A 26,586-nucleotide genomic window follows, 5' to 3' on the forward strand; every position below is an offset into this window, starting at 1 on the left:
TCCGATTACTGATAAGAAGTCCGAATAAGAAATCCGGCACAGCTTCTCTCGGATGTCATTTCGCTAACGCGAGCACAAAACACGCGCTTTTTTCAGAGACGTCAATGAGAAAACTGCGTCCACATACCGGCAACGTATCCCTTTCCGCTGATGTTTCCGCTGATGGAAACGGTTTCTTTTTTCACTTCCTTCGAAGGAGTTCGGACGCGAAGCGAAACCATCGCGTGGCACAGTCGCGATACTCGCACTTCATTAGGTACGGCTCGTAAACCACTAACGAATAATGTATTCCCGTCTAGGTAAAATATCGTCTAGTCACCGCGAATTAAGTGTGCACGCCGCAAACGAGTCGCCGCGGCGCCGTATCGATGCATTATATCGGTCGAATAATCGCCAATTCGTTAGCATACAGCAGTGTCACGAATTCGTAACGATCTTGACGACGTTCCCAATCGTACGTGCCGTTTCCTCGACAAGGTAAATTTTTCGCGGGCGCCCCATCAAGGTGCGTCCTTCCACTGATTAATGTCCACGCGCCACCAATTAACAATTTCAAGAAATTAACAAGCGTCGAAGCTAATTAGCGTTACTAATTATCCGGCGCTCAAACGTTCTGCGAAGAGTAACGTAAGTAAATAAATACATAAATAATCCTACAAATAATCCGAGGAACTCGGAATTTGCGAACCGATGAATCCGCTGGACGTTTCAGCCGTCGCGCTCGGGCTGATTAATTACCGCCGGCGCGCGTGTGCGCGCACAGGTGTTATGACTTCGCTTAACGTCCACGCAAATTTATTCGTCGCCCGTTAAACGCTCGGTTAGACCCCGTTCTCACGACCCACGGCCGGCCAGAAAGCAAACAAATGATGTAATTGTATACAATTACTCGGCCGGCGGCTCTCTCTCTCTCTCTCTCTCTCTCTGTCATTCCACTCACGTTCGACTCCACGAATTAACAAAGTCGCCGCCGTCTGTGTCTACTCTCTATGTACCAAGACGCTCCGGAATAACAGCGAGGGAAACTAATTCGTATGCGTATCCCGAAAGCAAAAAAAAAACTGAGTTTTTAATTTCAAGTATACGAAGAACTTTCCCTCGTTTTCAATAAAACTTAACGAACGAGAATACCCGTCGCGTTAAATTAAACTGCAGGTGAATTTAATGAAAGATGCGAGTCACGATTTAATTGACGGAGTTCCGACCAGTTCCGACTCTCCCGAGAAATCTCGAACTACGTCTTTATTGAATTTTATTTCAAATATTATTCGCAACGTGTTCTCTAACAAGAGCGTAGGTCGTCGAGGAGATTTTCTCGTTTCCGACCATTATAAAATACGTGGATAAAATACGACGTGTACCGCCTTGATGAGACATGTCGTCACGTATATTCGTGCGCGTTCTCTTGTCAGATGCGAAAGATCGAGGTGCGACTACCGGAAGGTTAAGTATAATCATAATTTCTACACGTGAATTAAGAAAAATCGCCCTTGTTAGCCGGTGAGAAATTTTAAGAGCGCACACGCGAGACATCCCGAGGGGGAGGACGCTTAAAAACAATAGCGCCGGAATCTTCGTTTCGCGAGACCATGTGAGACTCGCAATGCGAAACAATAACTATAACGTTATATGTGTTAATGGTATTCCAAGAGTTATTTCCCTGCGCCACTTACGGGAGAGTTAATCACAAGTTGCAACACTAATCAATTACGGAGTAGGACTTTACGGCTAATAGAGCTAATAACGTGCCGCGAGGAAAAAACTTGTGCAGCTCGCGAGCAATCGTTGGATTTTAAGAATTAAACTACACTATTAAATTCGTAGTGGCAAATTATACTCAATTTGAGTAATTTTAAGTAATTTTAACCCTAATTCTATAAGTCGCCACTACTCTCCTAATCAATATGTCATTAATTTAACTAAAACAACATTAACTTAATTAAACTAATAAGATTAAAATAATAAATTTCGATATATATAGTAGTTAAAAGTGTTAGTTAATTCAAAGTATTGATTTAAATTTCATCCTTTAATATTTTACAGTGCAGACGTTAATTATCGTAATAAATGACAATTATTATATTTTTTAGTTTACCAATGCTATCGCGATAATTTTATTATATAACTATCTGTTGCAATATTTCACGCTGTTTGCTGTTTGCGATTCGAAAAAATACTGAATTATATTATTATATCGTGACATACTAAAGTAAAGGTCGCAAATTTACATCGTTTTTTTTTACTGCACACATAAATACAAGCAATTTGACGATAATCGTGGTCGGAAGCGTCGTTGAAGGATGTAGGAGGCTTCGCAGTGGACGCTCGTTATAGATAAAAGAAAAAAGTAAGTTCGCACGCACAGCGCTTTCACCACATATGAATTATAGTTTTGTCGTTTTGCGCCTATTCGCGAAAGTCCATCAACGGAGGACAGGCGTCTAATGCCTGACTAATGAGAGTGAAGCGAATCGGTCGGTCGGATGAGTCGGATCTCCGCGTTTCCAGAAGAAGCCCCGTTGGGAAAGAAAGAACGCCGAATGGAATTGACGGCGAGCGACGCGGATAACGCGCGCGCGGTTTACGCTTCGCGTGCGAGGATACATATTGCGCGAACGGTACTTTCTCGACGATAATTAACGCAATCCTCGGCGGCGCGGCGGGGCGGCGCGTCTCCGCGTGTCTGCACGAGATCGACTTTTCCGAAGCCTCGTCGGATATACCGGGAACCGCGCTACGCGGGGAACTGCACCGTCTGACTCATCGACGACCGAGCCAACCGGTCATCATGACGCGGTGATCAATGAAGGGAGAGAGACAATCATATACCGCGAATCGCCCGCCGCGGTTCGTTGAACTTTTAATCGCGCCACGCGGGAGAGCGGGGCGGGCCGTCATATACACGCCCGACACGCGCTCCTAAGCGCTCGGCGTGTACAGGGTGTGCCGAGGGGTCACGCTTCCTTCCGACTCGCGAGCGAACGTCGCCGGTTGTTAAAATTCATTTCAACAATGAGCTCCGCCTGACGGTTTGACAGCTGAAAGAGGGAATTAAATTTGAAAAGTTCGACAGAATATAGCTTTCACATCTCATTGTCAGTTACACGTTCACCTCTCGCGCGACACTCGTTAACCTGTGTGAAATTACAATTGTTTGCAATTTCAAATTGTTCAACTCGTTGGAAATTATTTTTATATCTGTGCATAATTTTTATATACTTCGCATGGAAAAAACGATTTTGCTAAAGTATTAAAAAACTAAGATAGATAACGGATCTGAAAATAATTATGTTGAACCAACTAAATAATTATATTGGATTCTAGCTTGGTTGCTAGAGCGTTAAAACTTTCGCAATATTATCACGCCCGAACGTCCAACATAATTATTTTGAGATGGTTCAACATAATTATTTTCAGATCTGTATCTGGTTTAATTTTTATATACTTCGGCGAAACCATTCTTTCCGTGTATAGCTTAGGGAAAAAGAATGCGACGCCGGAGACACCCTGTATAGCCTTTTATTGCAGCGCGCCGGGAGTCGCTCCCACGTTTCAAGAATGCACTCACGTCGCATCGAATCGCTTCCTAGCGCGCGCCTTTTTCCGCATCCTCGTGCACCTCAAGACTTATTACCGCCGTTCGTCGCTATTTCTATTTTAGAAATGCCTTTAGCCTCGCGAGACGCGCCGCCTGTAATTTGCGCCGCCTCAACGTAATTCGAAAAAATATTGAAAATTGCTCGTTTTACGACAGTTTACGCTCAACTCTATATAGAGTCGTTTGGTAGCCTTGATTGCTCGCACTCGGGCCTGCGTTTTACAATCGGCCAGAACGTAAAAATATCGACATTAACACGCGACTCGGATAACGAGTGCGGGATCATATGCGCAGTTGATGATTTGGTATATCGTGAACAAGGCCTGGAATTGTCTCTTTGTTCGGAAAGGCAACGCCTCTGTCATCGAACTACGTCGACGCGTCGTAATTACAGCGTCGTTAAAAATGCATCATAATTGATTAGGCTACGGTGACAAATAATGCAGGCAGTGTTTTTTAATCTTCTATAACAACATGTGACTTGAAAGTTATCTGCATTTTTTTATTTCATTAATTTAATCAGTATTTTCCATTTATCGCTTGTGTAAATTTCAACTGAGATAATTAACCATTAACTTTAAATGACCGTCATTTCGTTAACAATTATTTCATTTTTTAAAAAGTCACGATCACGATAATTAAGAATTAAAATGCCGCCAAAATTATATTTACATCAGACGCTTGGAAACCACGAAATCTTATTGACAATAAGCTTTTTTACGACGAGAACATATTTATTTTGCAATATTTCATCCAAAAATTAATTTTTTTATTTCTTTTTAATTTATTGCTTAACAAATATATGTTTTTAGTTCATAAAAAAATAAAAATTAAAAATAAATTACTAATAGCATAACTGAGCAAGGCAATTTAATTTTTCGATCCATCACCCTAGTGTGTCTTTTATAGAGTTCATACTTACCTATACTATTATATCGCGTCTATGCGTCTATGTTAATAATAAATAAATTACGTTGATTTTTCCTAATACAAAATACTTAGTATTAATTTCTGTCAAAATTTCCGGCAAATCGCTACCATTAGTCCATTCCAAATTAAAACGATTGAAATGTGTAAAATGTACAAAATAAATAAATATCATAGATAATAGAGTTTTATCATCACTCTTTCGACTCGGTCCTTTAAAACTTTCATTTTTATTGTGAAATGATTGTATCTCAAGTTTGGAGATTTAATGTACGAACCTTACCATCTTGAGATAAGACGAACGGTGTTCGGAATAGCTCGTTCTAAAATGTTAAGTGGTCGTAAAAGCGTTTACGCCGATGCTTCTTCGCTTTCGAATCGTCGGCAAATTGTAATTCTGACGATGAAGTCCGAGGAACGAAAATGTGAGGAGCCATTCATAAACAAAGGTGATAGCAGTTTCGACAGAGACTGATGCAAAACTTTTGTTCGTTTCAATCTCCGCGTCAAAGCAAAACATTTAGTTTCGGTACATTGAGCAAATAGCGCGCGCAGCCGGATCGCGGGTCGTAAACGTTGAAAACACGTGCAGCAACGAAATAATAAACAAGGGGGGTATATCACCTGCTGTCCCTCCTAACTCCACGACTCCGCTACCTTTCGCGAGTAATCGAGGCGATCGGTCATTGCAGCAATTAAGAAATTGCAATTAGGAGCATGATGTACAAGTAAAGTATAGAGCACGATGTTAATAAAACGAATTACTGACTCTTCTTTAAAAAAAATACAATTCAACGTCTGCGTAAGTAATTTACAAAGTAACAGTATATAGGCGCGAAATTTATACAGTAAATGAAAAAGTATATAGATGTAATACGAAGTTGATTTTTTCGTTTGGAAGCAATGTATGTGTAATTAATACCCGGAAGGAAGGCTGATAATTAGGAATAAATCGGCAAGGACAGTAATCTAATATTAATATTTAATATTAGACTAATGAGATAAATAGTTAAATATTAGACGAACAAGATAAATGGTATGTTGCTCCCGAGAATTTAAAGATGTCGTACGGCGTTTGACATTCACCGGAGCTGAGGTAGATTCTTTAGGATCATCGACGCGGCACTCGAAGGTCAACTACTCCCGAGCATCTCCTCCACTGGCGCACACATCTGGCCGTTGAAAACATGTGTAAACGCAATTCAGAAGACTCAATTTCCTTTTCGAGCGCGCGCAATTTGCTATTTTTTTCTCTCTCTCTCTTCCCCTCCCTTCGTAGGAACGAAGGTCACAGCTTGCAGGCTTTTGCGACTCGCTTATCACGCGAATATTTTTATTGCAAGTTTATCAAAAGCTCCGCGCGCCGCCGCTTGAAAGAAACGCGTATCGAATATTGCGGAAATGCGCAGCTATGTGTGTCACATAAAAGCGAGAAAGCACTTAAAAACCGAAAGAGCTTCCGGTTACTGCGTCACCGAGTTGGCCATGCATTATTAATCGCGAGAAAGTAATATGGTCGTAGTCTCAGGTTTCGATCTACGCGGACATTAGGTCGATCTTTAATCTCTCTTTCTGGAATTTTAACTCTCAGAACTAGAAAAAGATAAGAAGTAACTTGAACCGAGATTAAAGTTTAATCTACATCGGTAGAAATCGACAGAACTCGGTCTACTAAAAAGTTTGTTTTTTTTTTACATAAACGTATTGTTCAACGTCTCAATATAAAACGGATTGACTTTTTGACTTCCCAATTTCGAAGCGCTCATTTTGGCTTATAACAGAGAAATTAAATACAAGCTTTTACTAATTTTTGCACCGCTGAAGACGGCTCAATGTGGACCCGAAACGTCCGGATTATATTGTACCTTGCGAATTTAAATAAATCACTCTTTAATCTATAAATTTATCTCGAAATTTATGCATCAACAACCGCGTTATGCTTTCATACCTCATTCGTTGCTCCAATTTATTAGTATCATTATCGATAGTCTCAAGTTAGTTTTTCTTTTTACACATACACGTTTCTTTTACCCCGCATACTTAACTTATTTATACATTTTATTTCAAAATAATCTGACGCACAGTGTCTTTCCTTTTAAGGGGGGGAAAAAAAGAGAACGACTGCTCTCCCTTGCGTCATTCGTGGAGAGGTCGACTCGCGCAATCCCGCGACTTAGGCGAGAGTCACTCTCGCCGTTTGCGTACATGCGTGTGCACACTTGGAGATATATCTATTTATACATACCTTCGTGTCACTCGCGGGACGCCAGAGATGATCACGCTCGGAGCGCAGAAGGTCCGCGTGGCGAGTACGTAGCACCGGGACAGGGACAGGTCGAAGGGCCGTCGGCATTTGTCGGGGGAGGAGAAAAGACACAACGAACGCGGAGGATCCCTCGTCCTATCGTTGACTCGTTCGCCTGGGCCTATAGTCAAACCGGGGCACCGACGCGTACGCGTACGCCTACACGCACGCACGCACGCACGCACGCGGCGCGATAATTCTCGAGTTCAAATCACGGTCATTCCACTCGCGCACGACCTTGTTCCTTGTTCGAGAGCAACAGTACAAAAAGCGTAGCGACGCAACAGTGGACGCACAGTTTTCGCCTCCATTCCGCCTTCCGGCGTTGCGTGGCGCCCGGGGCGCCCCTCGCGTACGCCTCTTCTGGCCCCTCTCGTTCTCCACCCGCTCCCCCTTTCCTGTTTCTGGACTCGATGGAGAAAAACGGCCGATGCCTGCCTTTTTTTTCTCTCTCTCTTTCTCTCTCGAGATTACTCTCGAGAGTTCCTGTCCTCGTCCTCGAACCGCTCCTCTCTCGAGAAAGAGAGAGACGTGGGGATTCTTCTCTCGAATACTCTTCGCTCTTATCTTCTCCTTTTCTCCTTTCGGCCCGTGCCTCTCAAGATTCTTCCGCGGTTCGAAATTCCTCGGAAATGTCCGCGCCGACCGGCGTAATCGTGGTCACCATTCGACCACCGCGTCGTCTAAAAATATTGCGATTCGGATTCACGCCCGACGCGGCAATGCGGCAGTTGCGGCACCGCTTCTCGCGTCGCGGGTGCGACGACAAACTTCAGACTTTTCGCCGTCGTCAACGGTATGAATGTCGCCGAGAACGACGCGCGCGATCGATCGTCGATCTCCCCGGTGCGGCGGCGACGGCGACGGCGACGGGAGACCTTTCTCGCTTCGATTCTCGCGTTCGCCACGTTCACCTCGATAAAACAAAACCGGGTCGGGCGAGCGTGACTCACGCCGCGCCGCCGGCGGGCGGCGGGTCTCTCGCGGTCGACGGACGCCGGACGCGACGAATTTTATTGTGTTCCTCGCCTCGCCCCCGATTCACACAATCGCGCCGAGACGAATCGAAGGCCGGAGGGGGCGCCGATCGATAACGAAATCGATAATATAAATTACCTCGCTCCGGAGTCACGATAGTGGCTTGGAAATGCACCAGGGGACCACGGAAAAAAGATTCCCCGTGGATCCGATCGAGAACAATTCTCTTTCTTTTCGCTTTTTCTCTACCGTTTTCGTCGATCCGCACGCGAAATTCCAAACGCGACGCACTCGCGAGACACGCGCGAGAGATACTCCGTCCCCTCGCCGGCGATTCGCTTCGAAGGAACGATCGCTGGTCCCTCTCTTTCTCTCGCACACTTGTTTACTCTCCTTCTCTGTCTCTCGACTCGTTTCCCCCCCCTGCCCTCTCTTTGTCTCTTCAAGTTTTCCTCCCTCGTCTCGCTGTTTCTCTCTCCCTTTCGTTCCGTCCCCCTCAAATTCAACTCTTCCTTCCTTCTTTCTTATCTGTCGATCTTTTCTTTTTTTTTCTCTCTCTCTCTTTCTCTCTCCCTTTCCCGCTGTCGCAACGAGCGCGTGCCACGTAACCGCTGTATGGGTTTTAAGACGAATACTTCACGGTGCCCGCGTAAGGCACGCACTGAGAAAGAACGAGCTGCCGACGCGAGGCAACGCGCAACGGACTGCAAGTCCGCTCCGCGTACGTCCGTTCACCAATTCAACCGCCGATCCACGCACCCACACGCACGCACGCGCGAGGTGGCAGAAGGGGAGAAATAGAGAGAGAGAGAGAGAGAGAGAAAGATTGGGTCCGGTCTGTGGTAGAGAAAGGGAGATCGGGAGCGCGCGCGCGCGCGCGCGCGAGAGGGAGAAAGAGAGAGAAATGCGATGACCGGAAGGGGGAAAACGGGGGGAACGGGAGAACGTGGGAGGGAGAGAGGGTTGGAAGAAACAGGTATACAGGTAAGGCGAACGATCCGGGAATGGACGCAAGGATCGAGACAGATTCCAAGTTGCTCCGGTAATATCGTTGACCCTTTTGTGACACTTATTGCCGGAGTGTCGATCGACGTTTATAAAAGAACGTGATTTAGCTCCGACGGAATCTTTCTGTCGATGTGCGCTCCTACCGGAACATCGGTACCCTGGTCTGCCGGGAAAAAGAGCTTGGCTGATGCCGTGCGAGAGATAGAAAAGACGGGAGAGAAAGAGAAAGAAGCGAGGGGGAGTGAATCACTTCGGCATAAATTCGGATCGTTTGCCAATTTTCTCTTACACGTACATGGAAAAATGTTTTCGTCACCATAATTCTATTGTCGTAGTACTATATAGAGATACATATCAACCATCAGAATTCCAATTTATCGAGATTTTGTATCAATTTTTCGATTCCGCATTTAAACAAAGGGGAATGTCGCGCGATTCAATTCAATGAAAACGATTGTCGGGATGGTAACTTATTGAACAACTGATATCCGATAATTTAATTGAAATAATAATAATCGACAACGGAATCGTAGAGGCCATCGTGCTGCTTCATGGTCTCCTTGTTGCAGAAGGGGGACAAAGGGATGAGACGAAACGAAGAGAGAAAGAGAGAGAAAACGGACGCGAAGGCGGACATGGAAGCATCGAGATTGGTCGAGCCTCCGGGTCCAGACTCGAGCGATGCCGTTTGCGGACAATCGCTGGACCTATCGGCTCAGGTGCAACAGCGTAGCCATAAATTTACAGCCTACAATCATTTAAACGAGACTGATTAATAAAACAAATGGACCTATTCGAAAAAAAATACGTGGAAAAATCAAATGAGAGATGAAATGATTTATTAATCGGAAAAGATAGATCGATCTGCTCTTTATTTGACTAAAAGAACCATCGTATATTAATATTATATAAAAAAATGACTTTTTCTTTCGAGCTAAGAACGAGGGTAATTGTTTCCTATAGCTTGTTGAATACAATACATTCTGTCATCAAAGCTTTTTCGCTAGGCGCTAAATTAATCTCAAAATGATGACGTAGATAAAGCAATTTGATAAACGGGATCATATTTAATGTCCAAAGAACTATGAAAAACTATTATCTTTGTTCTTGCGTATTTTTTTGTTGAACAGTGCTATTCATTAATACAATACAAAACATTATAAAAATATTTTGCGAAGCTTTCCAAACTTTATCAAAATTACACAGTCCACAAAAACAGCACGTAATTTTCATACATATTTTGTATATAATATGTACACATATATAGTAAAATTGCTAAATTTGTATAAGCATGATAATGATCCTTTAGCATCTTATCAATGTGTGCGTTTATCTTTCCTTGAAACCAATTCATCAAGTCTCCTTTCTAACAAGTCAGCGTCTAACCGGTGTTTGCACAGATATTGACCTTCTAAAAAGAGGACTGGTATATCGTATCTATACAATTTAAAATAGTGTTCGTTGCCTTGCGCGGCGATGTCAACTTCTTCCAATTGATAACGACCAGCAAAACGTGTATGCAGCTCGTTTTTTAAAATATCGCAAAGCGGACACGGGCTTTTCGTGTACAACGTTAATTTTGGTGGAGAAGATATCGGATGATACCTAAAAATCATACAATATACTTCCTCTTTTAAGAAATCTCTTTTGCATATTACAGTTCAATTGAAAAGTCGATAATATCAATCGAACTGTCGATGTAGAAGAGTTTATTTCCGTATATTAATGTAATAAAGTACACAAGGAGACGCTTTGAACAGCAATAAAATATACAGTAAAAATATATAATAAAAAAAACATTTTTATTAAAATATATTTCCATATGTTGATTTAGAAGTTATTTCATATATACATATATATCGTAGAAAAATGTAAAATATTATTTTATATAACAATAGTCTCATTTATACAAATAAGAAAAGGTATAAAGCTTTTCACCTACAATATTGTTCGATAATTTTACAGTGTAAAGATAATTGCTTTTTTTTTATCACGATTTATATCGATAATAAAGACAGATTGTCCGGTTCGTACAAAGTGAAATGGCAGCCATTGTTGATGATTTGCGAACTTACAGTTTTTCAATCAGGACTGATGATGCACCGCCGCCCCCGTTGCAAATCGACGCAACGCCTTTTTCTCCAGCTTTGAGAGCATGCACCAAATGTACTATGATACGTGCTCCTGACATGCTGTAAGATTCATTATTTATTAATTTTTTAATATGCATTAAAGGCATTCGGAATAATAAAATGTACTCTAATAACTTACCCTATGGGATGTCCAAGCGAAACGGCACCACCATGAACGTTTACCTTGGCCGGATCGATGTCGAGTAATTTCTGATTTGCCACGACCACCACGCTAAATGCCTCATTAATCTCCCACAGAGCGATATCGTTTTTATTAACTCCAGCATTTTGAAGCAGCTAAACAAAAACTTGTGGTATTATTCCTATTCCAGAAAAGTCTCCGTCTAGTTATATACAACAGTGAACAACTTACCGATGGCACAGCAAGAGCCGGTGCGATCGGAAAATCTATAGGATCCGTTGCTGCGTCCTGAAAAGCGACAACTCTGGCCAGAGGCTTGAGATTCAGTCTTTGAGCAACGTCGCTTGTCGTTAAAATTAAAGCAGCGGCACCATCATTTAGAGTGGATGCATTTCCAGCTGTCACTGTACCATTCTCTTTCTGCATATATAAATAAGAATACATGTAGAGACTATATATATAGTAAGAGTTAGACAAAATTATTCATAGATATGAATAAATTAGCAGAGTGCCATTTTACCTGGAAAACTGTGCTCAATTTGCCAAACTTCTCAAAGTTGACTCTTTTATATTCTTCATCCGCAGTAAAATTCACATCTGGTTTGCCCTTTTTTTGAGGCACACTAACGGATACAAGTTCATCTTTGAATACGTTATTGTCATAAGCTGCCGCGCTGCGTTGATAACTACTGATAGCATATTCATCTTGTTGTTGACGAGTGATATTGAGTTTTTTAGCCGTGTTTTCGGCACAATTACCCATATGACATTTATTGTAAACATCAGTCAATCCATCGAACACAATGCCATCCTGTTTAATTTTTTGGAGTGTTAATTACTTATATTAATGTAAATGTAAATTTCTGTTCTATGTATGCACGCATGCATGCACACATACATATATAAACTAATAGGAAAAAATAATAGAAGGAATATAGCTCAACCTGGAGTTTTACTCCACCGTATGGAGTTTCACCACGTGCTAAATAATACGGCACATTAGACATAGATTCCATACCACCGGCTAGAACAATCTCTTGATGGCCGCATTGCAAAGATTGAGAAGCCAGCATGACACTTTTCATGCCACTCGCACAAACTTTGTTCACTGTTGTACATATTGTCGAACTTGGAAGACCTAAAATAACACAAACACATTAATCTCATTAACGCTCTATAGTAAAGAAATGCATATGTGAATTTCAATATGTATTGACATCGTAATTTCACACAGATCTTCTGCTAAAAAATCATCATTTTCACATTATTATTATTATTGGAAAAAAATGTGTGAAATATGGTTATCAACTGTGATAAAAAATACATTTTCAAGACCTGCAAATAATGCAGCCTGTCTCGCTGGTGCTTGACCCAAGAAACCTTGACACACATTGCCCATATATACTTCTTTAACCTGTTCCTTGGCGATACCAGCTCTCTCGATGGCTGCCTAAAGAAATAACATAATCTCATGATTTATAATTCATGCGCTTAATTATAAATGCTAATAATAAGTGTCTGTGTCAAATCCTTACTTGTACAGCTACCGCACCAAGCTTAGTAGCCGTCACGTTTGACAGAGATCCGAGAAACGAGCCCATTGGAGTACGTACAGCACTGACTATTACAACATCATTTAATCTCACCTTAGAACTGTACAAACGTCTGCTTAAGAAATTCATCTGAAAAAAAAAAAAAGATTATATTTAAAATACTTCCTGGTTTCAATTAAACTCAGAAACACAAACTTGAAAAAATAGTACTTTTTTTAATTCTAAAAATATGTATTAAAAAGTATAACTCATACTTTGATTAATAAATAATAAATCACTTTATCTGATATACTACTACAATGCAAAGTAGATTACATGCACAAGTTGCACAATCTGCTTTGTAAACACACTTTTTAAAAGGGCTTTTACATCAAAGAGTATATATAATCTTAAATGTATATATTTCAATTAATTGTAACGTACCTTAGTCAATCTTATTGCCATTCCCATAATGAATAATATTCTATTTATTGATCTGTTTATTGAAAAAGAAATATCCTACTGTGCAGCCGCTATCTCGGTCGGATCTGTCAGCGCAAGATGGTTTCTCTCAATAGGTTAGGTATTATCATATTTCACCTTTGCCCTCTCTACATATGTATATGTATTTACATGTATTTTTTGTGACGTTCCTTGCTCCTACATTTCTCGGAAAGATTATATCTTCATTGCTACATTTCTCGCTTCTCAAAATAAATAAATGTATTTTAAAAACTGTTTACGGGTTAAAGTATTCAGGTCTGTTCTTTGTGGTTAAATTTTCTATTCCTGTCTTCTTTCTCCTTCTCTCCAATAGGACATCATACGGCTATAAAGAACAAACTTTTTTAAATCTCCATCAAGCGCACAGAGAATTGAGATATTTTTCGATGATTTCCGGAACGCACGAAATATGATAAAAATACAAAACATCTGTCATAATCATAATACATTAACATATTTGAACGTGCGTATTTATGTACATGCATATGTGCATATATAATCCATCGCACATTCGTAATTTAAATTTTGCATTTTTTTTTTTTTAATATCAGTGCGTTCCGAAACTCATCAGAAAAAGACGTCTCAAGCTTTTCGCTCACTCGACCTTTCGAGTTTACAAACGTCGTGCGTATCTGTTTTGTGTCGCTCGGGAAGTCCGGGAGTCCGTGGAAGAAGTCTTGTCAGACAGAAAAGATTTGATTTTCGCACATTTTAATCTCGTTCGATAGTCGGAGTTACTCGGTCCGCGTTTACCTGCTCGTAGCGTGTTCAACAATTCAGCAAAATTGTTGTAGCTCGTTAAAGTTTCAGCGATACCACTCGCCGAGGACGTCGGCGTTGGTCAGCGAGTCGATAATTTGCTGATCGCGCGCGCCCCGTCGATGCCAGGCGACAATCTGATTCCGCGAGGATGAACGTCGAGGAGAAGAGGCTCAGGACGTTCCGCGAATGGCCGGCGAACGCCGCGATCGATCCGGCGCGACTCGCGAAAGCGGGATTCTACTACACCGGGCATATCCTGGAGGTGCAGTGTTTTCTGTGCGGCACGAGGATATCCGATTGGAACTACGGTGACCAAGCTATGGTCCGTCATCGACTGAAGTCGCCCAACTGCCCCTTCGTCCTCGCCCCAACCAGCACCTGCAACGTCCCATTGATACCGGGGACAGCCGACAACAATGCCGCTGCGGAATCGACGGCGCATCGCCAATCGCCGTCGGATCCGCAACGTTCCAGCGGTGTCGAGGACGACCCGGACGTACCGCAGAGCTTGACGGATCCCTCGAGGGAGTACGGCACCTTTGCACAAAGGCTACAGTCGTTTAAAACTTGGCCGATTACCAGTATTGTCCATCCGGAGCAGCTGGCCTTGGCAGGATTTTACTATCTTCAAAGCAAAGATGTGGTAAAGGAGTTGCTCTGATATATATTATCGAGATTGTTATAAATTGATTGTGCAGACTTGCTACAAGTTGTCGAGATACTTGCACGTTGTAAGGTTCTATGTATATTATCCAATAATGTTTTACGCTTGCATAACATTTTGTACAAATAACAGGTGGAATGCGCATTTTGCAGAGGGATTCTAATGAATTGGAAACCTGGTGACGATCCGGATTGCGCGCACAGAATGAGTTTTCCAAATTGCGATTTCTATATGAAACGGGACACAGGAGATGGTATATTGTTATCTTAGTAATGCTTGAGACGTATAAATATTCAATTTTGCTTCTCAAACTTATCAAGTTATCAAGCTTGCATAATGTCAATTACTGACTGCTTTTTATTTTGATTCTGTTTTGATAGATCTATTAGGACTGGTCAGAGTCATGCCTGAGACTATAACGAACATGAAAGAATTAGGAATACAAAAACATAAGGCACCCCAAAGGCCAGAATATGCAACATACGAAAAAAGATTGCAGACCTTCAGGGGATGGTCGAAAAATCTTAACCAAACCCCCGAGATGTTAGCTGAGGCTGGGTTCTATTACAGCGGTTAGAATTATATTTATCTTTTTAAATTGTTAGACTTTATAAGAGGAGCTTTCCAGCAAGCGATACAAGTCGACACAAGTATCGTTTCATCTTTGTTACTCATTACCAAAAAAGAGAGATAGAACGATGTTTGTGTCGACTTGTGTCGCTTGCTGTAAGCTGGGAAAGATGTTCATTCTAGTAATTAATCTTGTGCATTTGGTACTAGGATATGAAGACCAAGTTAGGTGTTTCCATTGCGACGGAGGACTACGAAATTGGCAACCAACGGATGACGTATGGGTTGAACACGCACGGTGGTTTTCACATTGTGTCTTTGTAAATCTTGTGCGTGGACATGAATTTGTCAGATATTGCATTAATAATAGAACTCCTTTGGATTTTTCGGTAATTATCCTATTCCATCTGCTTTTGCGATTTTGTGAATTAATTTAAGTGGATAATTGTAATGCTTTATACACATTACACTGCATTATTTTCTAAATTTTATTATGTATGTACACAGATATTTACTGACGTGTCAGAAGAAGATAATCCTATAGAATCTTCAGTCGAATCTTTTTCCTCGACTTCACAATCTGGCGAATCAGATATGGTAGCATCTGTGGCTGATGTCGTAGAAGAAACTTCAGTTGCATCTTTTCCCACGGTTTCACAACTTAGAGAACTGGATACAACAGTAGGTACTACAGAAACTACTGTAGCACCTTTTTCGACAGTTTTACAACCCAGCGTATCGATAACAAATGCAGCGGTTGAAAAGCTCTTAGAAACAGCTCCAGCCAAGGCAAGTAGAATGATTAAATTATATACATTCTGAGTTACATTGAAATTAGAGAAAATTATGCAATGTTTTTATAATTCAAACTCTATATCGAACAAAGTAGATCTTCGTCAGTGATTTAAAAACATAATTTATATTCCTAATCATATATAAGATTAATTAATTTATATGACTTTAAATATAGGCTGCTCTTGAAATTGGGTTGCATGTAGGCAGAGTAAAGAGAGCTCTAAAGAAAAGAATGGAGAGAATTGGCAAACCGTATACAGATGTTGTACAACTCATACAAGATGTTCTACACGATCAAGTTATGGAAGAGGATAATAGGTACGTGAAACACAGCATGCGGCATGTTGCCTGTGATTGGAAATATAATCGAATCGTTGAGAATCGCGTTTTTTTTTTCTCTAGGCTCGACAACAGTACTTCTAACTCACCAACCTCGGAATTGAACAACTTATTTAATCAAGTCACTATGCAAATGACTAATAATTCCGCCAATAAAAATAGTACACAGGAATCTGACGCATTCGAAAGCGACCCCGGAAAGAGAACGGATAATGAATCAGATGATCTTAGTAAGTAACAGATAAATAATATCATATATTATTATTTGGTATTATATACGACCTATGAAATCAATTACATGCCATTTTTCTACGAATCGGTATCAGACACTATCGCGTCTTAAGATGCATCTTTTATGAATGTTATCAGCGCAAACTTATTCCTGGGATTAACTGATATAATTTCTTCATACAATATTTTCTTTTGTTTGAAAGATATCCTGTGTGTAGTTATCCCGCATGCCCTCTACATCAAACGTATACGTAATCTGATCTCTTAGGCTGGTTCTACAATCAGTCGTATGTCGGATGAGGAAAATTCGTCTTTGAAAAAGAAATTCTGTCATTGGATCATCGGCTGCATTCCAACATCCGACTGATTGCAGAACCGGCCTTAGAAAGAGATGCGGCACACATGTATGCCGCATTAAAAATTGTGCGTCGCTTTCTTTCAGTATCTTTGCGAGAGGAAAACAGAAAATTGAAGGAGGCTCGTTTATGCAAAGTTTGTATGGATCACGAACTAGCCGTAGTATTTTTACCTTGTGGACACTTAGCAACGTGCAACAACTGCGCACCGGCCCTTGCGAGCTGTCCGTTATGTAGACTGGGGATTCGTGCTTACGTCCGTATTTTCTTGTCCTAAATTAGATTATACACATAAGCGCCAAACCAAGCGCGATTCATGGTTCGAGATTTATAGTTCGCTATGCGTGTGAGATTTGCATGGGAACAGCGGAACAGTTTTCGATGACATCAAAAGACACGAATCATCATGAGTCAGACAGTTCGTGGTGATGCGCGATTTGTTTATGTATGGAGTTGCACAATACGCACAGTACACCACGAATCCATTATCAGTCGCAAATAATGAATGGCAAATCATGAATCATGAATCGCGCATAATCTAGCGCTACCTTAAGCTAGGCCTCTGAAAATGTGACGAAAATTGGGTGAGAACCACTAAAAAATCTCGAATTCGAGCCGTTCTTTCATTCAACTTATTTATTTTACGTATTTTACATACAAATATCTTTTAATTATAAATTTTTTTTTATGAGCAAAGGTAGAACTATACTGCTAAACTGCTCAGTTTATAACGATCCATTACAAAGTGCTCTCCTTATAGCGACTCTTTTTCTTGTATTAATTTTTTTATTTTGAAAATGACAATAACACTTAACAATGCATATTACGCGACAAGATATTTCATTGGGTATATCGTGACTATAAAAGTGGAAAAGTATTAAAAAAAAGCTTGAACAAACCAATAATAGTTGCAATTGATTACATAGGCTTGACACTATCGACCTATAATAATTGTTATCCGTGTATTATCGACAGTTTTTACAGATTTACAGATAAGTGCTATCACTATCGTTGTTAACTTCGCAGAATGTTACTCTAATATTGTATTAAGATCGTTGGCTCGAAGATATAACTGCTATATTGTTTGCATTAATATCTTCGTACGTTAGATACATCACAATCGAAAGATATAATCCAGTCGATACAAAGTGCCAGTTGACGATATCGTTTATTTAAGTAGAGCTATATTGATGATATACGAGTCGAAGTCTTTCGACGAGACGAAGCTATTGTAATTTAAATGATGTTGCTTAAAACATATTTATCAGGACACGTACAAAAGAGACACAATCTCGCTTAAATGCTGATAGTCCCCACATCGTCGCGTCGCGATAAAATATGTGGTCTGATAATATATATCGCAGATAAAATGGCCAAAGCTATATAGAAATCAGTGCTGTTGCGTTTGCCGAGGGTGAGTACAAGCAACATAAAGTGATCGAAACGACAGACGATTGTCGATTCGATCATTTTAGAAACAAACAAATCAGAAGTAATATATATAGATATATCCATACTAATTGCTAGTCTTAGCACTGTAAGCTTGAGAGGGCGAACTCGGCCAGGATCGTACCAAAGAAATGAATGAAGAATCAAGTACCTTCGTATTCGTACAATTTCATTTAGAACGCAGGTGCGAGATAGTCGATAGAGATTTAATATAAATGTGATATCGCCAGTGTCTACGAAATGAAAACGTATAATAATTAGCTGTAGATAAGCGAACTGTTATGTAGGATATCGAAGAAAATATTTTATGTACAGTTTTACGATCGCGTGTAGCATTGCAGGCATAGAAATCCGTCGCGTAGTCGATGTCACATGTCGTGTACACACTTTTTAAAATAATAAGAGAATTTCTACACACGTATTTCTTATTGAGTTATTCCCTTTTTTTTTCTTTCAAGTGACGTGTTGTCGTTGACCATAGAATTTTATCAAGTCGCATTCCTGGACTTGATTACACCGCGACACTCAAACACGTACTCAGATAACCGCGCCCATTGCAGTTGACGGTTTCCGCTTACATTTCCTTCAATATCACGCGATTCCCGCAATTGGCGTTAACACAAAACATCCTTTCTCAGTATCAATGAAGCTCCGAGCGTTAAATTTCTCCGTAAAATCAAATCAGATTTCTTTAAAAAAAAAAAAATTACGCTTTACATTTTCTTCAATATATATAAAGCATTTCTTTCTAATATTAAAGAAGCTCTGAGCGAAATTTCTCCGCAATAACAAAATCAGATTTTCCTTCATTAAAAAAAATAACAGATTTACATTTTACATTTTTAATATCACGTGATTCCCAATTCAAAGAAGCTTCGAGCGTTAAATTTCTTCGCAAGAGCAAAATCGAATTTTTCCCTTTCAGAGAAAAAAAATGTGTTAGAATTTTCACGTCGAATAATTCTTGCGTTGGCCAAAAGTTCGCCACAAATTTAAAAAGTTAATGGCAATAAAACCACCCTTAGTGGCCCTAGTTTCCCAGCGCCTATTCGTAGGGCCTCCCAACAGTTCCTACGAATAGTATGTAAGTCCGCAACCAATATGTTCTCCCTTCCCTGATGGCCCTGATCGCCCTGATCCCTCTATCCCGCCCTCGCCCCTCGGTGGAGCTGCCCCGCGCCGGGCCGGCGTGCAGGCCGTGTCCGGACTGTCCGGTGGTTGTCCGGGTCCGCCGTGCAAGATATTGGCCTATTGGCCGATGGACGGTAGGCCCAGCCGCCAGCGGTGAGCGGCGCCTGTGGTAGCCGGGTAAAGCGGTATGCTTTGATTGCTTTGTTACTCGGGTATACGGTTTTACTCATTTACTGACAAGTTTAGTCAACTACTCGATGAGGACAGCCCTAGACCTAGCCTCCTAGACAGCCCCGACTGTTTTCAGGTTTCCACGTGCCGGGATTGGAAATTTTCCCTCCCTTCCCCGTTTCCCGCGTCGCGCTCCCTATCTCTCTTTCTCTCTCGCTCTCTCTCCCTCCCCTTTCCCTTTGTTCCGAACGCGAGATTCGGCGGCGACGGCGTCCCGGTCCCGGCCTCCCGGCACTTCTTTTCGGATTGCTCCCCGCGCGTCAGTCACGATCGTTGCTTCGCGGCACGTCAAATCGAGTCGAGACCGAGACACGGGCCTCGTTGTTCCGACACTTCCGACCAGCTGAGTGAGGAACTGCGAACGGAACCGGATCTTCGTAGATAACGGGTAGCCGCGGGTAGACCTGGAAGACCGGGGTGACGGAACACGCCGGTACCTTCGGGGGAGTTTCGACGTTTTCCAGCGAGGGCGATCACCGAATCGCGAAAGGAGGAGGAGAGGAGCGGCGACGACGCGCGGCTCAGCGGTAAGTCGGCGATGGCGAATGCGGGAGAAAAGATTGTCGCGATAGATAAGATTGCTCTCCCAGCCTCCTCTCCTAATCCCCCGTTTTTCCTCCGTTATCGTCCACGATGTCCTCGTGTCAACGCCGATAAACCCCATCGTGAAATTTCGCGAAGGATCGGTCTCCCGTCGGTCTCGGTCGGTCTCTCTTTCTGTCTCCGTGACACTTTGTGCCGCCTGAGGCACATTAACTACTTTTTTTCTCATTTCCGCTCGTAAACTGAGAACGGTTCAAGCGCGTTTGTGAATTGTCAGAGGAAGACGCGTGAATAATTCGTGAAAAAACACGCATAGACCGCCTCGGAACACTGGCGCCGTGCCTTTCTTCTTTCGTATACAAAGACGTAGCTTGGTATCATGCAGTGCAGACTCTTCTAGTTTTTCCGCTCACCGTTGTCTTCCCCCCTTCCCCTTGCCATTGGTAGCTCAGATCGCCGTCAGAAGTCCTCATTCTGTCTGTCTCGCACATTCTCTCTCTCTCTCTCTCTCTCTCTCTCTCTCTCTCTCTCTCTCTCTCTCTCTCTCTCTCTCGTTTACTACACTTCTTTCTTGCCGTGTGGCAAATTTTCGTCGCGGTGAGATCATTCTGAGATCATCGTGGCACGTGATCCCTACTACGATTCAAAGGGAAGCAGATGTGAGAGGTTTTAGCGGAATGTCGGAGCAGCAGCTGTATGGCTGTTCGAAGGGCGATCGATCCGAAATCCGAAGGGCCCGTGAGCTGGGGGATCTCGGCTGCAGATACCTAGTTCTTAAGGACATTGAAGTACACATGTACCGAAGTATACATGCACATGTGTACTTCGATCGAATGTAGCCTTAGTCACACCCGTTTAACCAAAAAAAAAAGTATAACGAACTTTTTTAATGCTGGAATGTGTGATCTCATTTACCAAATTGTTCTACCACAATTTAGAGAAATTTGCGATTAAAGTTGTAAAGAAAGAGCTATTAATGTATTTTGTCAATTATAATATGTAATGTTGGAGAAATTTTATTGCAGTCAAAATGAAGTACGTTAAAAGTTGTTACAACTTTCAGCTTAAAGTACTTAAAAGAAGTTTTTCGTAGCGATTATGATTAAAGAGATTGTTTATGATTAATACAGGGTCTATTTGCGTCAAAGTTGCGACTTTCATATACCTACTATTAAGAATCTACCAAGTATTTTTTAAATTATGTTAATAATTACCAGATCAATATCCAACGATCTGGAAAACCCTTAAGTTTGAATATTTGAAAAGGTCTGGCAGATTCTTAATGGTTTATATAAGTCGCAACTTTGACGCAAACCTTACATTAATCATAAATATTTTCTTAACACTACACGGACGCTGTTTTTGGAACACTCACCCGGATATATCCTGCCAATCCTTTGTTAAGTTCAAAGGGTTTTTCTGTGTTACAAAGAAATCTATAAAAATTCATGTATCATCTTTAAGGTTTCAAAAAGTGATTTCTATATCTACATAGGCCGGAACTATTCCATTTCTTTTTTAAAAGCGCTGAAGCTCCGTGGAAATCAAAAATGAAAAATCGACTGTGCCTTAAAAGACCCACGGTATTCGCGTGGTGTTAATTATAATCGACATACAGTTTTTTTTTTAAGACTAAAGCATACTCAATTTTGATTTCAATAACATTTCTCCAACATTACATGTTATAATTGTGACAAAATAAATTAATATAGTTGATATTAATTAATATAATATATAATATAATGTTATATGTTATAATTAGAATTAATATAGCCTTTTTTGCAACTTTAAGTGCAACGTTCTCAAAATTGTAACGCGATAGAGCGACTTAAACGTTCAACGCCAAAAAAAAACTACAGGAAACGATTAGTCTCGTTTTTGTGCTCCAAAAAGAGGCATTTTTTTGTTATCTCGGAGACGTCGCGTCGTCGCGGCAGTTGCAATAACGTTAACGAGAAAATCCTATCGGTACCGTATCTTATCTTAACAATGTTTTTTTCAATGTTTTACCTGAAGTATCGGTAAAGGTCATTTGGCTCATCAACCTCAGGCATCATCATCAGTTGTTGGGCTCGTTCTATCGCATCTATGACTCCCTAGCGACAGCGATTGTTAAAAAGTCATCTGATAGGACGAGCACGCCAACTCGAGTGGACGTTTTATTTATTTATTTTTTTCCGATAATTGGAATTTATCAATGATACGCCTTTATAGATACGATAATCTCGAGCTTTTATGGAAAATTTGTCCACCAAGTTTCAAGCATGACCTTCGAAATTACTGGAAGATTATGAAATTCCGACATGAGATTTCACGGTTAATCTTTCCATTATTGAAAAAAAAAATAGAATAAAGCAGCGAACGCGCTTATCTTAATAAAAACTTCACTTCAATTGCAGCTTTAATGCTACCTTTTGTATACAAGGAATTATTTGTCAATTATTAATTATTATCTATGTATTAGGTTCTCTTAAATATATACAAATTTTTCAATTAGATTTAAATTAATTATAATGATTAATAATTATATATTATTATTTATTTATTTATTTATTCTATCTATTAGACCCTCTGTATTTCTCAATCTAATTTGCATACAGAGGACTAATATTGCCTTAGAAACGACGAGAAGTAAGTTAAGTAAGTTCGGGTCTTTAAAAAATTCCATGTAATATTACATAATTCGTTGTAGGATTCAGCGCTATTAATAGTGCGTTACAAATGGGTTTCCGCTTATATTGCACAACAGCGGTTTCAGAACGCCGCGTTCGCTTCCGGATCCTCTTATCTTTTCCATGACGCTCTTCATTGATAATCCTTCCTAGTATTATTAAGAACTTGTGCAATCCTGAAAATATAAGGTGGGTAAATATATTTAATCGCGTAATAATTTATTTGCCGCAGTAACGAAGTGGACGTTCGCGAGTGAAATTGTCTCTGCCGATTCGAAACGCGTTTCTAATGCTTTCAACGATGACTTTCGGATGAAAACGTGAAGATATACTTAAATGCTGAACGACAGCTTTATGCGGGCGTACGTTCATCTATTTATCTTGATCCCTTCAAGTTATTTCGCTCAATGTCAACACGCTTTTACATCACCCCGTGGGTGGTAATATCTCGAAAGGAAAAATCCCAGCGTCGAGATAGATGCGCGGTGGTGTTCCCAGGCTGGGGCATTGCGTGCGTGCATGCGTGTCGAGACTGTCGAGGCTGTGGAATGCGTTTTTTTTGTAAAAGGGAGAAAGAGAGAGAGAGAGAGCGAGAGAGAAAGATACAGAGCGAGAGATCGGAGTCGGTAAAGGGCAATTCAGACGGGACGAATATTTACTTTACTCACGTCCCTCACGCCTACAGTCAAATAGATTTGCCTCTTCTCAATCCCATCATTCATACAAATCTTAATAGCTCCGTGATCGTGCTTCAAATTCCACGATAATCTCTTACCTTTTTTTTGAGAGCGAAAGATCTTACTTGTTTCTCTCTCTTTTATCTACCTTTTCTATCTTAGTAGGTTCTCACGCATGCTATTCCCAAATTCAGACAATGAGAAAGGAATGTCGGTACCGCCAACACATAGCGTGACTCATAAATTGACATAAAATAGGGTTTCGCAAAAACGCAGGCTACCCGTACCGAGGAATTTGTACCATAAGTCACGTTTTGCCTTTTTTTCCCCCGCAGATTTTTGCGCAAGCAGACGTTGCGCCCGAGGAAAATGATGGAACTGGATCGAATCGGACACAAGGATTGGGACAAGAAGAAGCCATATGACGTACCGACTTTGACCGCGAAATCAACGGTGCCTGACGATGTGGACTACACGGATTATCGATTTGAGAGCGCGAGGTTGGATTCCTTCGGCGATTGGCCCGTGCCGTTCGTCGATCCCAAGAAGTTGGCGGCCGCTGGCTTTTTCTATACCAAACAGAACGATGCGGTAAAGTGCTTTATGTGCTCGATCGTCCTGTCCGGATGGGTAGACGGCGACGACCCAATGGCGGAACACCAACGTTGGTCCGGAAGATGCCGATTCGTCCGTAGTCTCCCTTGCGGAAATGTGCCAATCGATGCCGATCCCAGCACGATCCCCAAAATGCCCAAATGTTTAGACACCTGCGGGCTTTACGGCGTCAAGTATATGCCTTATTCTAGTTCAGACACCGATCCGTCGACGGAGGAAACCATGAAGCCCGAGATCAACGAGGACATCGAAATCACCGTCTTCTGGGATTCCACCACGAACGCGAATTTCACGGCCAAGCTCGGCGACGTGTTAGGTTCGAAGCAGCCCACATACGCTTCCTACGAGCGGAGATTACACTCCTTCGCCACGTGGCCCGATACGGTGTGCCAAAGAAAAGAGGACCTGGCGGCCGCCGGTTTCTTCTACCTCAGCGGCCTTTACGAACACTCCGATGAAACGATGTGTTTCTACTGCGGGGGATGCTTGAAGAACTGGGAACCGACTGACAATCCTGTGGAGGAGCACGTCAAGTGGTTTCCCGAATGCAGGTTTATCAAAAAGGTAATAGCGGAGAAGCAGTTGAAGAAGAAAGACGACTCGTGCACATCATCCACGGAACAGACGGACCACGACACCTGCATCGAGATTGAGAAAGGGACGACTGTAACGTGCGACTACATTTGTTAGTGTCTGAAACGATAAGCAAACCATTCTCTTTTTAAATCCGACTGAAACAAATAATAAGACTGTATTACAATAGCAGAGAAGCATGGCGCGTATCTACCATGCGATTATTTCGCCGTATGTACAGATAGTGACCTCACGCATGCGAAATTTTGTACGTCCGCGTGTTAGACAATATGTTCGAGAGCCATGTTGTTTTATCAGTCTCTATCGTAATAAAAAATCCGTTTTTTGCTGAACTGGCTGCGCTAGGCTCAGAGTTTATCTTTTTCCTTCCAATGTAAAAAAGAAAATAACGTCTGAACTAGTGCAGCCAGTTCAGCGATAGAAAACCGATTCAAAGATACATTTAGGCGTGTACAGTTGTTCGGTATGCATGAGAGCGGTTCACAACGATCTAATTTAATAATTGACGCGAATGACATGACTCATTAACGCATCAATTTGATATATTTACACATTGTAACATGGACGAAACTTTCGTTGTAATTTTTAACGTAATAAATGTGCACTTAAGTTTATTTAAGTACTTATTCAAATCATCGTGAGGTATGTGTGATAAATTTTATCGGTCGACTATATTATCAATTGCTGATCAGTATTATAGCGAATAGTGTTATATAATGTATAGTGCAAACATAATACCTCATAGTGTATCATATTACAAATTAATTGCACTATTATGAAAAATTGACGTGGATTATCAAAATATAAATTTTATAAAGAAGGAATGTAACCGAACGTTTTTAAATTTATATTATCTCGACCTTTCAGTCAATATCATTTTTTACTTGCATAGATTACGCATTGACAGATTTATTTACGATTAGATAGCTGATTTATAATTACCACGTATTATTTGTGAAACGCAACCTATTTATTTTCCTTCTCGAAAAAGATGAGAATAAAAATAAGTTGAAGATCGAATTAAAGATAACGGTTCCGAGATATAAACAAGAGGCAAATATAAGATCAAGATAGGAATTAAAATAGGAATGTTTATCTAGACCGTCATTTACCTTTCAGTTAATTCATGAAATAGCACGAGCGAGTATTTAGAATTCCTTCAAGAAAATCCAAAGCACGCATTCTGTTAGAAATGCATAAGGAATGGTAGTTATACGTTGTGTGTATATATATATATATAAGAATCGCTATAAGAAACGGCAGTTGTACGTAATTTTATCGTATATTTTAAGATCGATATGTGAATGAGTGATTACGATTGTGAACTCTACGATAAACGCAAGCAGATAACGTAATTGTTCGATGGATTGTCAATTATTAAATCGTACGAAACGAATATATTATAGAGACTTTTTAGTGTATACTGCTCCAAAAGGTTTTCTTTCTCGATTAACATACGATTCTGAGTTCTTCATTCCGGAGACGAAAGATTTATAAAAATATATTGCAGAAACGAACGCGCTTAACTACGCCTTAATTTAATGCGAGTCACACCAGGATCGAAATAGGATAATTTATGCCCATATGACATACCACAGTGTATGATGTCATCGTTTGTTAATGCAACGTAACGCCGTGATGATACATCGCGCATTAACTTTGCGCTGAATTTTGTAAACAGATACAAGTATACTAGTCATAATACATTCACAGTATAGATACAATTATACAGATATTGCATTTAATACGCAGAAGTATGACAAATAATGACGTAAAAGATTGCGTCATTTCCTATGTAGCAAACCGAAATAAAATACATTGTTCTCCATGA

General features: G+C 40.9%; 4 protein-coding genes and 1 long non-coding RNA gene across 6 annotated transcripts in view; 3 read left to right on the forward strand and 2 right to left on the reverse strand.

Annotated features, from left to right (window-relative positions):
- Positions 1-7,574, reverse strand: part of LOC139808501 (uncharacterized) — a 56,125-nt gene extending 48,551 nt beyond the window's left edge. Inside the window, exon 1 of the mRNA XM_071770555.1 lies at positions 6,771-7,574. The gene's annotated coding sequence lies outside the window, so the exon portion shown is untranslated. The remainder of the gene's footprint in view (positions 1-6,770) is intronic.
- The window catches only part of LOC139808511 (uncharacterized), a 35,426-nt gene extending 25,395 nt beyond the window's left edge, over positions 1-10,031 (forward strand). The window contains exon 8 of the long non-coding RNA XR_011730878.1: positions 9,386-10,031. This is a non-coding gene — a long non-coding RNA (uncharacterized lncRNA). The remainder of the gene's footprint in view (positions 1-9,385) is intronic.
- Positions 10,032-10,599: 568 nt separating this feature from the next.
- Acat1 (Acetyl-CoA acetyltransferase 1) lies at positions 10,600-13,278 on the reverse strand. Its single transcript, XM_071770564.1, has 8 exons — positions 13,067-13,278; positions 12,626-12,772; positions 12,426-12,540; positions 12,035-12,228; positions 11,611-11,901; positions 11,322-11,510; positions 11,088-11,245; positions 10,600-11,008 (listed from the first exon to the last, which is right to left on the reverse strand). The coding sequence occupies exons 1-8, from the start codon at positions 13,091-13,093 to the stop codon at positions 10,888-10,890; spliced, it is 1,242 nt and encodes a 413-aa protein (XP_071626665.1). The 5' UTR covers positions 13,094-13,278; the 3' UTR covers positions 10,600-10,887.
- A 400-nt stretch (positions 13,279-13,678) lies between these two features.
- On the forward strand, positions 13,679-18,713 carry Diap2 (Death-associated inhibitor of apoptosis 2). Its single transcript, XM_071770557.1, has 8 exons — positions 13,679-14,531; positions 14,685-14,805; positions 14,933-15,124; positions 15,333-15,511; positions 15,630-15,911; positions 16,093-16,235; positions 16,320-16,486; positions 16,930-18,713. The coding sequence occupies exons 1-8, from the start codon at positions 14,037-14,039 to the stop codon at positions 17,118-17,120; spliced, it is 1,770 nt and encodes a 589-aa protein (XP_071626658.1). The 5' UTR covers positions 13,679-14,036; the 3' UTR covers positions 17,121-18,713.
- A 135-nt stretch (positions 18,714-18,848) lies between these two features.
- Positions 18,849-26,586, forward strand: LOC139808509 (death-associated inhibitor of apoptosis 1-like). Of its 2 annotated transcripts, none has more exons than XM_071770566.1 (2): positions 18,849-20,181; positions 23,882-26,586. In XM_071770566.1, the coding sequence occupies exon 2, from the start codon at positions 23,916-23,918 to the stop codon at positions 24,849-24,851; it is 936 nt and encodes a 311-aa protein (XP_071626667.1). In that variant the 5' UTR covers positions 18,849-20,181; positions 23,882-23,915; the 3' UTR covers positions 24,852-26,586. The 2 variants fall into 2 exon arrangements, with proteins under 2 accessions (XP_071626667.1, XP_071626666.1); XM_071770565.1 differs by lacking the exon at positions 18,849-20,181 and adding an exon at positions 22,743-23,231.

Source organism: Temnothorax longispinosus, chromosome 2, assembly GCF_030848805.1.
Source record: "Temnothorax longispinosus isolate EJ_2023e chromosome 2, Tlon_JGU_v1, whole genome shotgun sequence".
In the NCBI taxonomy this organism is placed as follows: Eukaryota; Metazoa; Arthropoda; class Insecta; order Hymenoptera; family Formicidae; genus Temnothorax; species Temnothorax longispinosus.

Excerpts from the sequence above, each read along its gene's own strand:
- Acat1 (XM_071770564.1), bottom strand. The coding sequence starts at position 13,093 with ATGGGAATGGCAATAAGATTGACTAAG. Across the intron at positions 12,541-12,625 it reads TTGGTGCGGTAGCTGTACAA|GCAGCCATCGAGAGAGCTGG; the intron begins GTAAGGATTTGA and ends TTATTTCTTTAG. Across the intron at positions 11,009-11,087 it reads TCGCTTGGACATCCCATAGG|CATGTCAGGAGCACGTATCA; the intron begins GTAAGTTATTAG and ends TGAATCTTACAG.
- LOC139808509 (XM_071770565.1), top strand. The coding sequence starts at position 23,206 with ATGCTGAACGACAGCTTTATGCGGGC. Across the intron at positions 23,232-23,881 it reads AACGACAGCTTTATGCGGGC|ATTTTTGCGCAAGCAGACGT; the intron begins GTACGTTCATCT and ends TTTCCCCCGCAG.
- Diap2 (XM_071770557.1), top strand. The coding sequence starts at position 14,037 with ATGAACGTCGAGGAGAAGAGGCTCAGGACGTTCCGCGAATGGCCGGCG. Across the intron at positions 14,806-14,932 it reads GAAACGGGACACAGGAGATG|ATCTATTAGGACTGGTCAGA; the intron begins GTATATTGTTAT and ends CTGTTTTGATAG. Across the intron at positions 16,236-16,319 it reads GTTATGGAAGAGGATAATAG|GCTCGACAACAGTACTTCTA; the intron begins GTACGTGAAACA and ends TTTTTTCTCTAG.